This window comes from Hippocampus bargibanti, linkage group LG15 (assembly GCF_051943395.1).
Source record: "Hippocampus bargibanti isolate YZ-2025 linkage group LG15, ASM5194339v1, whole genome shotgun sequence".
Classification (NCBI taxonomy): domain Eukaryota; kingdom Metazoa; phylum Chordata; class Actinopteri; order Syngnathiformes; family Syngnathidae; genus Hippocampus; species Hippocampus bargibanti.
The window spans coordinates 7122957-7138976 of NC_142748.1; the positions used below are offsets into that span (position 1 = coordinate 7122957).

At 42.1% G+C, this 16020-nt stretch overlaps 1 protein-coding gene across 3 annotated transcripts; it reads right to left on the minus strand.

The window, feature by feature from the left end:
* Positions 1 to 577: 577 nt before the first annotated feature.
* LOC148887408 (cytohesin-3) lies at positions 578 to 15069 on the minus strand. Of its 3 annotated transcripts, none has more exons than XM_089015086.1 (13): positions 14705 to 15069; positions 7114 to 7196; positions 6907 to 6971; positions 6745 to 6811; positions 6052 to 6170; positions 5197 to 5277; positions 4996 to 5108; positions 4145 to 4293; positions 3922 to 4033; positions 3260 to 3336; positions 1972 to 2043; positions 1746 to 1900; positions 578 to 1137 (listed from the first exon to the last, which is right to left on the minus strand). In XM_089015086.1, exons 1-13 carry the CDS (start codon positions 14769 to 14771, stop codon positions 1065 to 1067), a joined length of 1233 nt encoding a protein of 410 aa, XP_088871212.1. In that variant the 5' UTR covers positions 14772 to 15069; the 3' UTR covers positions 578 to 1064. The 3 variants fall into 3 exon arrangements, with proteins under 3 accessions (XP_088871212.1, XP_088871213.1, XP_088871214.1); XM_089015087.1 differs by lacking the exon at positions 14705 to 15069 and adding an exon at positions 10894 to 10962; XM_089015088.1 differs by lacking the exons at positions 6052 to 6170; positions 6745 to 6811; positions 6907 to 6971; positions 7114 to 7196; positions 14705 to 15069 and adding an exon at positions 5385 to 5418.
* Positions 15070 to 16020: the final 951 nt, after the last annotated feature.

Genomic DNA, 16020 nt, shown 5'->3' on the forward strand with positions numbered 1-16020 from the left:
AGGATCTGACAAAAAAAGTTACGATATTTGGCGTTTTGAGTGGAATGTAAGGATGACTTTAAAATTTAATGAGTGATATTAATTTGACCGACAGATACGCAGACATCTCGCGTGATAACACGTGATCTCAAACGCGAACACGAGCATGCAAGGACTTCCGGTTATGCGGATATGGAGTATTTCCGAACAGGGGCGTTTTTAAAAAATGGTGATTGCAAGAAGAAAAGATAATTCGGAAATAACGTCTGGGAACCCACTTTGATATAAAAAAATGACTGTGTATTCTGAACATATTTGGTTTTATTTGCGACGCCATGTTCGCCATCCAGGCCGCTTCTTGGATTGGTTACATTCCGCATACGTCACCACCGCGGAATTAAACTGCTTCCGGTTCACGAGTACGCGTGTTTTTTTTTGCTCCAAAATATGACCTATTTATAATATTCCAGATTGTGGGCCCCGAGTCTAAACACACGTCAGATGGGTAATAATATTATAGAAAAATCTTATAAGACACAAGACAGTCAAGCGTCTCTCGTCATTGGTCGTGAATAGACTAAAGTGGCACACAAACCCATTGATTGTGTTCACCCACGTGAGGACTGTATTTTTTGAATTTGTTCACATTCGTATTCAATTTAGTTTCTTAAAGTGTTACCACAACGTACCATCAATATTACTTTTACACCGTGTGTTTGCATTAAGTTAGCAGCTCATTTCCGAGTCATTTAAATTCATCGTGAAATTTCACCCTAAGGCCAAATAGCTCAACCCGTTTTTGCGTGTGTTAGGGTTGTGTGTTGGAGTAAATCAGTGCGTTTTGCATATACAAATCAGACCAGCTGATTAACTCGCTTTCTTTCAGGAGATGACCCTCTGGCTAAAGAAGTACATGTCATCCATGTCATCTTACATCCCCCAGAGGGCGTCAAAGTCTTTCCAGACATGTCCCACCAAAATGTTCTACATATTGTGACTGTCGTTCTTCACTGATTTCAACCCAGTTTCCACAAGTCTTGCAGGTGGCAGTGATGCAAAAGAGGGACGTTGAAAGGAGCCTTTGGTTATTTCTTATTGGCTATCCTCCTCTTCCTGGTGGCCAACATGTCATAGAAAGGATCTCTGCTGATGCTGGCCCTGGATTGAAGAGAAAGCATCAGTGAGCAACCTAATGCTGATATAAAAGCAGTAAGTAAAAGCGTGCATTCATTAGCACACTTGCATTGTTGAAGCAGCCTCATACTTCTCCAAAAAATCTTGCACTATTCACATGCACTTCAATGCTAAATGGATCATAGCATCATTAGAGGGCACAGGAGGTCTGTAATCAAATTCAGAGGTCCGAAATGCCATCCATTCATTTTTTTCTTCAGCACTCATACTCATTAGGGTCATATTAGAGTGAGTTGGAGGATCCAGAGATCAGACAAACTCCATATAAGAAGGTCAGTGTGTATGTGTCTGTGTTTGCTTTTACTAATCAAAAGGAAGTGAGCTTATCCAACAAAGCAGAAGTCACCTCAGTGTGTTATCTGTGTAGAAGTGTGAGAAACAGACCCCTATTCCGTCACCAGTCGGTGTGTCTTTCCACTGTGTGTTGGTGTTGGATATTCATGACACACACACACACACACACATAGAAGTGACGCGTCGTAGTCAAGGTCACCCATGAGAAGCTGACACATGGGATGTGGCTAAGTGCCCCCTGAGTGTAAATGGATCCGTACAAATACAGTCGTGCTCACTTGATGGATTTGATCCATTCCTCCTTCTCCTCGGGTGTGGGGGCCGATATCCTGTAAACCACGTGGTTGCCCTCCACCACACGTCCATCCGCTTCCGTTTTGCAGGCCTTGATGACCTGCCCTTTGTGGCTGGGGTTGTAGAGTTCGAAGCAGTTCTGGGCAGATGTAGCAAGACGTGAAAATCAGCCTTCGAGCAAACATCGGTAATAATGCCGTGTGTCTTTACCGGTTTCCTGGGCTCATCCACTTCTCGGATACTCAGGTTCTCCAGGGGGATAATCCCACGGGGCTCTTTATCCTGGAAAGAAGCATTGTTTAGATCAAAATAAAGTCATTAAATTGAATGCGAATATTAGTCAATCATGATTGCATGAAAAAAGACGGCCATGTTGTTCAATAAGATGTAATATTCTTGTTTTTTTGTTGATGATAAAGAATATATACATATGATTAATACTGTCTTGTTTCTCTAAATGCGTTGGCTGTTAAAATAGATGTCTTAGTGCTAGTTTCAGTAGCCCCTTTATGGTATTTTACATTGTGTGTTAGCATTAAGCCTGCAATTGTTTGTAAAGATTTGGCTTTTACACTTTGTGTAATTCTATTTATTTCTTCTTTTACAGTGAAATGCACCTGGGAGTGGCAATAAAAAGCCATCTGCTGTATTTTGTAAGAATCGTTCATTCAAACTGCTGCTTGTTGGGAATGAGGTAAGTGAATTCTCCATTTTTTTGGGCTTGAAAGTAAACGTGAAAACTAAACTGACAGATTATATCACACACCCAAATAATATTTTAAAACGGGGGTACCGCAATATAACTTCTATATAGCATCTTTGGGTCAAAAGTAGTCCTTTAGTGACATTTAACCAAATTCTCCAGAAATAGCAAATGTTATTTGCCCCCCCCCCCCCGGAAAAAAAGTGCACAGCTTTGCCCGTCACATGACTGAATAGTTTTTTTTGTGTATCTTTGACAAAAGTGGCAATTTTCATTCTAAAAATTTAAAAAATAAACACCTAACATTTTTTTCTCAGGGAAAACAGCCTTAAATATTGTTTTTTTTCCCCTTGAAAAAAGAGCACAACTTTCAACCCCTTCACATAACTTAATAGTATTTTTGGTGTGTCTTTGACAAAAGTGGCCATTTTGGTTCTGGAAAAACAGCCTAATAAATATACTATATTTGCGATCCACATTTCTGATTTTGTGTCAGGGTAACACAACGAGGGTGGCAATTTCAACTGTTTTTTTGTTCGTCCCGGTCATATAGGGGACAGTGCCCCTGGGAAATGTAAACCTATGCTCTCCTGCCTCCCCCCCGTGCACCATTATAACTACAGGGCCAGATGTGTGCCTGCATGTGTGTGTGTGTGTGTGTGTGTGTGGACCTTGAGGAAGAACCTCACATCCTTCATTTTGTCTTGTGCTAAATGGGAGTGCACAGGAAGCGATGTGTGTGTGTGGTGTGTTTTGGTTAAAGGGGAAAACCTGCATGTTAGAAATGATACTTACAGTTGTGTATTCAAAATAATACAGGCAGTTGTCTGTGAGTATGAACCACCTCCTTTTCCACGTCTTTACCCGGCCGCCTGCGCACAACAGGGGGTAAAAATATAGCAACAAAGGTTCAAATAAAAATTTCATCTGAGGAGGTGGAAGTGTGATCACGAGGCAAGATAGGGAGGGGTCAGCTGGGATGTCATTCAAGGCTTGTCGTTCACATAACATAAAAAAAAAAATCTATTAACCCTTTCAAGGACAGCGTTTGAAGGCCAAAATGCAGAGATGCAAAGAGGCTATCCCGCCATCTGCTGCCGTTGGGCTCATAAAAGTAGATTATTCGGATTAGCGGATATTCAGTGATGTAATTAACTTGCATCGTACAAAACGACATATTTGGGGCTCAGAAATCGGCACAATCTGGAACGCTTCTGCCGCGGACTGCGCCAAGCAGTCGTTCAACTGCTGTCATCAATAGGGAAATTATTAATTGACCCACATTTTTTTCGTTTTTTGACACGGGTATCCGTGAGTGAATTTTTACGCGATACAATACAATACATATTGATTTAGATCACGTTTTCCAAAAAGTTAACTAATTCACTGCCAGACATGCAAAAAAATGTGCCCAGTCCAGTGCCAGGGTTTTTGTCATTGTATTTTTTTTGACATACCGAGCTTTAAGAGCCATCCTTCTCTGTCGGGGTTGAAGAAAGTATGCGTCAGATCATTCCCGTCATCCTCCGGGATTTTAAATGGCTCATTTTTGATGCTGTCGTAAAGATTCTGCGGAAAAAGGGAGAAGAGGGTGACCGTCAGAGTAGAAAACTGCCAAGAAAAAGCTCATTTACGACAAAGGAGGCCACCGCCGTACCCCCCCCCCTCCGCACGCCTCACCCTGAGAAGCTCCTCTGGCAAGTCTCCTCCTTCGTTGATCCCTCTGTTCATGGAGATGAAACGCTCTACGGGGGGCTTGTCTCTGACGTTGGGGTTATGCAGGCTGGTGTTCAGCATGATGATAGCAAACGAGAGCACGTAGCAAGTATCTGAAACCAATCAAAGGGGGTCATTTTGTGTTATTATTATTTTTTGTTTTCAACAAAAGATGAGCGAATGCAGCCACGCTTCAATAACCCCTCTACTTTAAACGACCTTTGCGTACAGCGGGCTGGATTTACCCTCGGAAGGATATGAACTGCGGTGTCTATTAGCTAGCTAGCTAGCTTCCTATCTATTTATAATAATAAGAATAATACATTTCATTTATAAGCACCTTTCAAAACTATGATCGTCACTTTACAGTCACAGGATCCGTTTTTCTGTGGGTGAGCAGCGGCAGCTACACGCGCCAGCGTTCACTTAACTCATTTAGATAGAAAGCTAGCTAGCTAGCTAATAGATAGCGAACACAGTAGATAGCTAGTTAGATAGCTAGCCAGCCAGCTAGACCGCTAATAACTAGCCAATAGGTAACTAATAGATAGCTAGTCAGCTGGCTAGCTAGCCAATAGCTAGCTAATAGATAACTAACAGATAGCAAATAGGTAGCTTGATAGCTAGCTCGACTGTCATAATTTATGATGTAACAGGAACCCTAAACATGCATTTGAGTTACTTCCGGGTTGAGTGTGACTGTAAAGTGACCTTGAGAGTTCTGAAAGGCGCTTATAAATGAAATGTATTATTATTATTATTATTATTATTATTATTATTATTATTAATTATTATTACGTATGGGGTTGACATACCCGTAGACTGGAAGACCCCCGGGTTGCACTGGCAGTAGCGCGAAGCAAAAGCTTCCATCATGCGGTCAATCTTCTGAGCTTCACCTGGCAAACGGAAACTCCAGAGGAATTGCCTGGAAAACGAAACAGGAAGTTAGATGGAATTTGGGGGGGGGGTTCCCTTGTAGGCTGTGTTTGACAACTTGTTTTTTTCTTGCTGACCGTAGCGCTTGGACGAGGTTGAGGTCGGCAAACTCGTGCAGCTCCACGAAAGCCTGCAGCACCTTGATGTTGAAGTCGTCCCTGGCGAACGAGCAGATGCAATGTCGGAAAAGCAAAAAAGTGCGTAAACAGGTGTCAAAACAAGCCTTTCCTCCGCCATCTTGTCACCATGACTAATGTATTCGCACAAGATGCTGAGAGCTTGCGTGTGGAATCCATTTAAACAGCTGGTCGTCCCGGGTTTTGCGTTTCCAACCCCCTTAAGGCTTTCGGCACGTGTGCCCGGTTGATGAAAAACAGCGAACCCACCTCAAAAAAAAAAACACACACAACTGCGGTTTGTCAGTCCATTGTCCACTTCTGCGGTAAAACTTCTGTGATCCTCCATTTTGAAAAGGCAAATGCTGCCCACTTGTGATAGTGAAAAACATTGCCAGTGGTCTGACCAGCACTTTATCGCCCCAATAAGAAAAAACAAAATCTGAACAAATTCGGGAATGGCGCTCCACGTCATGCTTTTCCATTCCCGAATAAACTCGAGAATGGCCGTGAATGAGTTAAAAACAGTTCTTTTTCGTCTCACATGTGACCAAAAAGAAATTACAATAATTTTGTCATGGGGGAAAAAAATCGTTCCTGCTACTGCCCCATCAGAAGAACCATAAAATAGATGATCGTAAAAGTATAAGGTGACCTTGTAAAATGGTTGCCACGGCAACCCCTCTTACCCCCTTGTTAATTCCTACCCCCTTTTTGGACTCCCCCTGCATTTTTATTACAAAAAAATGGAAGAAAAACAAAATGGCAGAAGCCAAAACGTGCCGTATAAATCTCCAACAAGATTTGCCGACTCACCGTTCGCCGAGATAGTCTCCGATGACGGTTTTGTTGAGCCCCTCGCCTTTATACAGGAACTGGGCGATGTCTTCTGGGGTGCGCTGAAGGAGGTCGTTCTCCAGTAGGAATTGGATTCCCTAGAGAAGGGATCAGGGGCGGTGGTGGGGGGAGATGTTCTAAAACAGCTAACCGGAACCATTTAACTCATTCACTGCCATTCACGAATTTATACGGAAATTGAAAATATGACGTCCAGCGCCATTCCCGAATTTGTTCGGGTTTTGTTTTCTTCTTTGGGTGCCGATAAAGGGCTGGGCATGGCCTCTGGCAATTTTTTTCTTTTCCACAAAGGGGCAGCTTTTACCCTTTTTCCATGTTAGCGCTTTGTTCCAGCTTAAACTGTTGTTAAAGCGCAATATAAACAAATTTGTATGTATTTTATTCTGGGCAGCTGCCCTCATTTCAAGCTCATATAAATCCACACCCATATCATTTAGGAAATAACTTTTTTTTCTGATGAAAGAAGATAGTCTAAGGTTTCTTACGCTGCATAGGATGTTTATATAGTCCTAAAATTCAATATTCTGTGGGTCCTGGAATTGGAGCAATAATGACAAAAACCCTGGCACTGGAGTAGATACATTTTTTGCACATCGCCTGGCAGTGAATGATTTAAAAGAGTGAAAATGTGTGGATAGTGACAAAGAATACCTTTTTCGGGTCCATGTTGAATTTCTTCCTGCCCATAGCGATCTGTTTGTTTCTCTGGGATGTTTTACTATGACATTTGTTGACAAGTACAGTCAAGAAATAAGTTGATGTCCACCAAAAAATTCCGATATTTCCCTAAATTTGATGTGAAAAGCATCTTACCTCTCACCGACGCACGTCAGCTGCTCGATTTCAGTCATGACCTCTGCAATTTCAAACTTCAACCTCTGGACAGCGAGAAATATCGACACAGAATGTGTCGCCGTGGCGTTTGATACCAATGGGGCAAAAGTAGGATAATCGGTGATTGATTTCGATTTTCAAATCGCGTGTGACATTTTTGACATACGCCTTTCAAGTCACACGTACCTCGATATCGTCGAGCAACTCTCTCTTCCTGCGCCGGATGTTGCACAGCTCATCCCTCTCCTCCAGGGAAAGATCTTCGGGAACTGACAAAAAACGTGATGGAGAAAGCGCCGGTCGTTTATTGCGCAGTTCGCGGAAAAAAAGAAAAAAAAAAGATTCAATCTGTCGTTGACCCCCAAAAATAAAGTGTTTTTCCGCCGATCGCTGCTGCGTCACTAACTGTTTCACCTCGCCGGGATGTAGCGAGGCGACGCCTTCAATCTTAATTAACTCAAAAAAAAGAGAGAAAGACTTTTAATTAATCCATTTCAAAGTGATTCGGCCCACTCGGCCCCAGGGGGAGAATTCTATTAATAACACAGATCCACATTCGTTCTCAACCACGCGGGATTTTTTTTCCACCGATTAAACTTTTCAGCTGCAGGACATGAGAAAGCGTAACGGATGCTTGTTTAGCTCGATCCCGTCCTACCAAGTCACTTTAAATATGTTTGAATTTGTGTCGCGGGGCTTCTTATCGCCTACGTGTCGGGAGGAAAAGAACATTAATTTACAAGTAATGTGTCCGTGGATCCGAGCCAAGAACATAATGCTGCTTGAATCAAAAATTTGAAGCGTGTTAGGCCAGAAAAAATGATCCAAATGCAATATTGCGGTTTATGATGTGATTATTTTTCTTCTTCGTCTATCGAGTACTCTTTTACTTTCAATGGGAGAGGAAACTGTAGACAAAATGTCGCCAAATCTTTCAGGGTCACTTAGAAATACCCACACAGGGTGTTTGCCTGATTGAAATATAGAAATGTGTCATTTTCTATGGTTTGATGTTTAGTTTGACATAAAACTTCAACTTTGAATGGCAGTACACACCCCAAAACCTTCTTTTTATTGTTTTTTTTTTTTTTTTGCTAATCATCTGCTGATAGAACGTTTTTGACAATCATTTCAAAGGGGCCTATCAACTACATGATAGAAGGGTGAAATATGATATTCGACTGAAATAAGTCGAATATACAGATATATACGGTACACACTACAGATATGCAAGGTAACAAACTACATACATATATAGACCAAACTAACATATAAAAATAAGTAGAAATGAAGTAACATAGGATGTTTAAGGATGTGTGTATAAAAACGTACTATCATCTGCCAAACTGCATCTGTGTGTTTTATGTATTTTTTTTTGTCTTTATTATTTGTAGGAAAATGTTGATACCACGACCCCGTCACGTCCATCCAAGCTGAAACTCTAAACAATCCTCCATCAGCAAAGCGCCAAACCAAATGCGTAGAAGCATCCATCCCAGTGAGTATTTTATCCCCGTGACGCATCGACTGCATGCCCACCGGGGTCATACATTAGCTAACGAGCTAATGTGCACTCGCGCGTGATTACAATCTTGATTCATTTCAAATTTAATGAACTTATGCCATAAAAAAAAAACAGCACCATGATGATCTGACCGTGACTAGCATTCTACAATGGGGGGGGGGGGGGGGGGGGGGGGGTCGTTCCAAACTCATAAAATGGTCCTGTATAATCTTGCACTCCCATCTTTTGCGGATAATCTTGTTTGGAAATGGCGGGCAGGGGGCTTTTATACAAAACAGGTCTGCCAATTCTATTATTAACGCGCTTCCATCGGTGACCTTCTATGACTCATTTCTTAATTGGGTTAAAAGAAGATGACAAACAAGGCTTGGGCCCATGTGATTGATTTTTGTATTTCTTTTTTTTGCTTTGAGAGACCCCCCCAAAAAAAAAAAAAGATTTAACGTCCAACCACATATGAGGCTCCCATCGTAATCTCATCCGCGACCCCTTTGTAGCCGCGCTACCTCCCAAAAGCAAATCCCCCCAAATCTACTTTTCGGAGTAAATCTCTCTTTGCACACTCAAAACTGTCCCCCCCGATAAAACAACCCACTGACTTCAGTTGCTTTGATTTCAACGAAACGCATCCAAATCTTGACTTTTCTAACTTTGACGAAGGAGGCGTTTGTTCATGCGCATCTCCCAAAAAGCACATTTGCACTCGCGCTAGAACCGGAGGGTACAAATGGATTTCATGAAGAGCACTTTTCCAATACTTTATGTCTTTCGTATTAAACCTGATTAAAATTGTCGGCGCTAAAATGCTAAAATAAATAGATACTTAGACTATGCTATTTTTTCTGCCGAATGTAAAATCCAGCATGCTCCTTGCTTTAGCATTGTTAGCAAACATTGTTATCAAGCACACAGAGCGCTCACAGAGAGTAAAAATCCCACGCTCACTTCAACGTGGACTGCGAGTGGATTTAGCCATGCTTCCCCCAGGCTTTATTTAGCGACTTAACCCACCGTAACTCCGCCCCCACCCACCTCAAAAAAATATGACCCCTGTTGCTCCGTTTTGCATTACCAGCAAACAAGTGGGTCTCTAATCTAATACAACACCCCCCTCCTCAATAGCCTCCCAATCTATAAGCATTCACATGACGGTCCTCATTTATATAGCTAGATTTGAGAGTAACACACACACACCCCCTCAGCGGGAAGGCCAGCTGGCACTAATCCCGCACACTCCACCCCCAACCTCCCTCCCTCAAAGCCCCCCCGATACGAGCGGAAGTGTAATGTATGGGCGTCCTATACACAGATGTTACAGCTGCCTGATTCTAACCTACTTTGCTTTCGGTCGGATAAAAGGAAGCACGTGAAGCGGGAGATAGGCCGATTGCTCGTGTGTGTGTGTGTGTGTGTGTCTTTGGGCCTGATGTGCAAAAAATAAAGAAGTAATAAAAAAAATGATGGGATGTGATTAGAATGTAGGAGGTGGAATAAATTGCGCTTTCAACATTTCCTGTTAGTGTAAAATTGAATGCCAGATTTGCATTGCTTCCGAGTGCCTCGTTGTTAGCCGAGTGAGGCAAAACTGGATTGGATTAGTCTTTTATTAGTCTCGCAGTGGTGAAATTTACATTTGACAGCAGCAAAGTGATGAAAGTAAGAGGAAAGGAAAGGAAGAAGTAGAACAACAAAATACAGGAGCTGCTGCTAAGGCAGCCACTCTTGGGGCGCCATTTTAAAATCCAAAGAACAACAAAATAAAATACAATAAAATGACAACATAAGGACACATGGATTCCAATTTAAGCACTTTCTGCACTCTCTTTGTCATATAAAGCGGTTCTAGATGAAAAAGGAAAGGATCAAAGCGTCCCTTTCACCAGTGGATCAAGGGTGTCATGGTGAAATGTGCACGTCTGCTACAAGCAAGCATAAAGCTGTCGCATCCATTGACGAAAAAAATAGTCTCACATCTCCTGTCCCACGTAAATCCGCTTCAATTCCAAGCCATGACATAGTGCCGATTGTTTTCACGTTATTTATTATATTTTATGCGCAACAATTATAATGTATTTTCTGTCTTTACATGCTCTCCTCTTTGCGTGCGCAGAAAGATTTAGGGAGCTTCTAGTTTTCGCTGTAACTACCCCACAGGGCATACGGGGCTCAAGGAAGCTGATTGCACGGGTTAATCTTCGCTTTTTTGGGGATGGGGACCTCCAGCTGAGAACGCATTTGCGATGGGGGTGGTCCGCACATGATGTCCTCATTCGATCGCACATCTGCTCAGCATCAGCGCTATGATAATACTTTTGAATCGATGGACGGATCGGTGAGGTTTATTTTTTCATAGTGATGTCGCGATTCAATAGCGAAGGCAAACAAAAGTGACGTTCTGACTGACAGGTGACACGTATTTGAAGCATAATTTCCCGACTCACCTCGGCTGCCCGCTCCGAGGCGTCGGGTAAGTGACGGACAGGAAGCGGAATGAATGTAATAATCCGGCGGATAAACTCGACGACGTTATTGCGATGTGTATCGAGTATGAAAAGCAATTTTGAAATGCTCTCATATTGTCTTTGCGTTTGGATAGGAGGGCCAAGGGGGGGGCTTTGCCTTCAGGTTTCCTGTTTCTGCATGGGTGGCTTGTCACCTGCGCTGCATCTTTCTTCTGCACGGAAAAGACTGACGTCAAATACAAAATGTTCTCACCTCGTTTACTGAGAGGACAGAAAATGTGTTCTTGAACACGAACAAAGTGCAGGAAATGAAATAGATGTGCACCAGGATATTTGATAATGGTAAGAGTGAGCTGGGTGTTAGCGCGGTTCTCCATTACTACTAAGCGAGCCAAGAAAACGAAAGAAAAATCTATATAATAAGATTGTGGAGGAGCTTTAAAGAAAAGTAGTGCTTTGCCATCACCTGTTGGTATCATTGGATTCGATTGGATTAGCCTTTTTTAGTCTCGTAGTGGAGAAATTTACATTTAACAGTCGCAAAGTTATGGGAGGAAAGGAAAGGAAGAAGTAGAAAAACAAAATACAGGAGCTGCTGGAAAGGCAGCCACTCTTGCGACCCCATCTTAAAGTCAAAATAACAAAAGTAATATGACAACACAAAGACAGTCATTCTATCTTCAGCACTTTCTGCACCATCTTTGTTGTATAAAGCAGTTCTAGATAACAGCGCAGATAATCAAAGCGTCCTTTTCACCAGTGGATCAGAGACATCACGGTGAAATGTGAACATCTGCTACAAGCTAAACGTTGAAAGCAAATACGAAGCTGTAGCATCCATTGACGAAAAGAGATTGTCTCACATCTATTGTCCCACGTAAATCCGCTTCAATTCCAAACCCTGCATTGATGCTCCTTTCAAATTGTGAATTGAGGAGCTTCATTTCAATTTAAAATAGAGCTTTACCACATTTTTATTGCCGCTGAACTATGTCGATATGAGTTAAGGAGTTTCATTTGGATTAAAGTCGACCGTTGCTATCTTTCCTATGGCATCTTCATGCCTGGGAACTATGTTGATGAAAGTTGAGGAGCTTCACTTGGACAAAAGTAGTGCTTTTGCACTTTAAGATTGCTTCGGTCCAGCTAAGCACCTCTGCAGAGATCTGTGCATAACTCGTTATTATTCTAGTCATTTTTTTTTAACATTTATTTATTATTTTTGTTGGCAAGTGCCTTTTCCGTCTCTCCTGCGTACAGCCTTTGGAGAGCTTCTCATTTTTCAACAGCCGTTAAATCCACCAGAGACTAGTTGAGCGAACCCATCCCATCCACCTACACGCGCCACTACCATGGTGACGGGAACACGTTCTCAGTCCCTTTCTTAATCAGCTCCATATGTAGTCTCCTCTCTCGGCTCTTCATCGTAAAAAAAAAAAAACAACTTTTACAAGGTTCCACTTATTCTCTGGTGAATTCACTCACTGTTACTGTCTGGTTTGGCGCGGAACATACGCCATATCGTAATCGGTATATTTAATCTTCTACCGTCGTCTTACAAAGGCTGCCATCTTGGCAGTCAAAAGCAAATTACCGTCTTGGTAAAATCTCATTTTAAGCCGTTAAACAACACAAACCAGGCTAAGGATTGCCATGTAGTCAATCTTGGTCGGCACACAAAGGAGATTTTTTTTCAGGGTGGGTGTGGGTGGGGGGGGGGGGTTAGAACAGGCTGAAAAACATTTGGATGAGGGGAATTCAATTTGGCTCACTGCTTTTATTGCATTTTTCTACCCTGCAGATGAGCCAACAACAGACATTAACAGGAAATAGAAGGTTTTTTCTTCCTCCCCTCTCCCCAAAATGACTTGAAAACAAAGAAAGTCACAAGACTGGATTCATTACTTTGAATGGTTTTGTTGGTTTTATGAGCGTTTTGGATTCCTCTTGGTTTGCAGCTATTTCTATTGAATATTTTGGAATCCTATTTTGGAATTTTACTGCAAAGGGAGTTGGAGTGAAACTTTAAAAAAAGTCCATTTAACAAAAAAAAACATGCGCTCGCTGTGATATATTTGCTGAAACAAAAACATTGCAACCGCCGACTTGTTTCACGAGTACCATCAAACAAACCATTGATTGATTATGTCTAGTTCGCTGACACTGTACTGCTACAATTTACTTACAAGTACATTCGTCATCTCCAGTGTTGAAATTTTGGCCTGTTTTACTACCGCCTCTCCTCCATGGCGTACATAATTAAGTTTGATTTCATAATCCAATCTGCCATCCAACCATCGAGTGACTTTTTTATCATCGGTTGGACAAATCGTGGCCTCGCTTTGACAAGTAAGCAAAGTGCGCTGCGCATGTGATAGAATGGAATCTGGCATGGCGCTGCGCAGGAATGTGACATATTGTTGCGTATCTGTTTTTGGCTGACAGGCTCACAATGCGACACCGGCGTTGAATCAAAGTGTGCATGAAAGCAATGTTAAGTTAGGTGTCGATAAAGCGCTGGCCAGACCTATGGCAATGTTTTTTCTCTTTTCCACAAGAAGGCAGTATTTCCCTTTTGTCCATTTTAGCGATTGATTCTAGCCTTAGCTGTTGTTAAAGCGCTATATAAAACAATATGTATGTATTGCATTGTATTTTGGACTGACACCCTCATTTCAAGATCATATAACTCCAGACCCATATTATTTAGAAATTAACTATTTTTTTTCTGATAAAAGTAGACAATCTAAGATTTCTTACACTGCACTGAATGTTTATGTAGTCCTAAAAACTCAATATTCTGTGGGTCCTGGAATTTGAGTGACAATGACAAAAACACTGACACTGGAGCGACACATTTTTGCACATGTCTGGCAGTGAATAAGTTAACATTCGTGGTAAATTAGCGAAATTATTTCTTGGGTACGGGGCCGTTTCCAGTCCAGTTACAGACAGCATGTCTTGATGCTTGTTTGATTTGATTGCGAGATGGCATTTGAGAGATTTTGAAGGGAATCTATACTCTGTTGTTGGCTGTAAAACTCACCTATTCGCTGTTATTATACTCAGGTCAAATGTGGAAGTGATCGAAGGAGCTTGATTTCGGCTTGCCTCATAGAAAAACAGAATTTGCTTCCACATTCAGGAGTCCACAGTCAATTTTGAGCGTTTATAGGTGGTCTTGAAGTTCTCATGCATGTATAATTATTATTATTTTTTCCCTCCCACATATTCACTATTGTTCACTAAGTTCCATAATACAGGACCATTGCGCTAATGTTCCAAATCCAGTATTACGACAAAATACAAAATAAAAAGCTGACCCAACGTGATGATTTGCATGACACACTTTTCCCATCGCATTCACTTATCAAGAGACATTCGCTGGCTGCTGGATTTCATCAGCAAAAACTACAAAGCAAAAAGCGAGAGCTTGTTTGTCAGCCCGCTATCCGTTTATCTTATCAATTCCACCCAGTTTGCAGACTTCAAATGGAGGATTGTGCGCCTGTGTGTGAGATAGAGAGACCTTGCAACAAGGTCTCCAAAGAGAATTTATTTTGGAAAAATGCCCTCAAACTGACGTTTTTTGTTTTGAAAGGAGCAAGCATGGTCACATGCCTTGAGCAAGAAAATTGAATTACCTGCAAGGGTGGGTGGATAGTAGCTCTTTTTGTGCAAAATGGTTTAACCCACCCCCCTTCCTCTTCATTATTTTTATTTTTACTAGTGCACCGATGGACTCTGAGCGTGACCATCCATACCAAGGAGCGAAAAAAAACATCCTTACCGTGATTGTCTTCATCCATATTCATTGGCGTGGTGACAGGGCAGTCCTCCTCAAGGTGTGTCCGCATGAACCCACACACACAAAAAAGATATTTTCCCTTTCTTATTAGTATTTTTTAAAATAAATATAGCTCTCCTCAGTGACAAACCGGCTGTCAGACGTCTGTCCGGAGATCAGCAGATGATGCCGCGTATCAAGCGCCACTTACGCAAAGTAACCCAAGCCACCTGCCCCCGACGAATACATGCTAATCAGATTTTTAATTGTGAGGAAAGGACGTGTGAAATGGCATCGCGTCCCCCTCCACCCCTGCGACCAGACCGTTCTCTTCCCCCCCACCGCCCCTTGACACCTCTCTGGTCTGATTCATCCCCTGCGAGTGCGTTCACATTCTCTTCCCTGCAAACCGCCGTCGATGTGAGCTAGCCCCGCCCCCTTGCAAACAATAGAGGCGGGTGCGCGACCGCGCGCATGGCCGTGAAAATGAATGAGGAGGGTTTGTCGCGTTGAAAAAAATGGTGGTGATGCTATTGCACACATTCATTTAGATATAACTAGTACCGTATTTTCTGGAATATAAGGCAAATGACATCATCAACATTTTCCATGCATAAGGTGCACCGCATTATAATGGAAACCTTCAATGAATGACACATCACACAGCGTTTTTCATGCATAAGGTCAGCTTTTGAAAAAATATATTCTTTTAGGTGTGCCTTATAGTGCAGAAAATACGTTTTTTGGGGGTGGGTCACATGGTTATTTTTGCATCCCAGGAAAAGTGTACTAAGTCACGAGTTCACACGGGCAGGGACGCACGGGATGTATTGCTAATGTCGTCTCATGTGCTTGTATAATTGCTCTCGCGTGACGCCAATTTTGGACTATAATTAGGGCTGTGTCAAATATTTCCGCAATTTATTTCTGGATGTGACGATAAAATAGATTATTTGCACTATAAGATTGATTAAAGAACACATCCGGTTTTGAGAAAAACTTCCCAACACATCCGGTTTTGAGAAACTTCCCATGAATAGCATGCATTGTACCCGACGACATGTTAGAGGACACTGATGGCAACCACAAATAGTTTTTCATTCTTTGATGATTAATTTTTGACCTATAAACTCCATCTCTGCTAACTACTACTAAAATATGGTCACATAAAAAAAGTAGGACGGAAGTGCTACAAGCAAGCCCCTACAAGGCGATACGTGTCAACCACATTAAGATATGTCATGCACACATCCCAACAGATGAGGATGAAGTGACCCAGAGAGTTGCAGAGTGCTGACAGATGACCACATATATCGGCC

Excerpts from the sequence above, each read along its gene's own strand:
- LOC148887408 (XM_089015086.1), bottom strand. The coding sequence starts at position 14,771 with ATGCGGACACACCTTGAGGAGGACTGCCCTGTCACCACGCCAATGAAT. Across the intron at positions 7,197-14,704 it reads TATGGATGAAGACAATCACG|TTCCCGAAGATCTTTCCCTG; the intron begins GTAAGGATGTTT and ends GTTTTTTGTCAG. Across the intron at positions 2,044-3,259 it reads ATTATTTTGAATACACAACT|GATAAAGAGCCCCGTGGGAT; the intron begins GTAAGTATCATT and ends GCTTCTTTCCAG.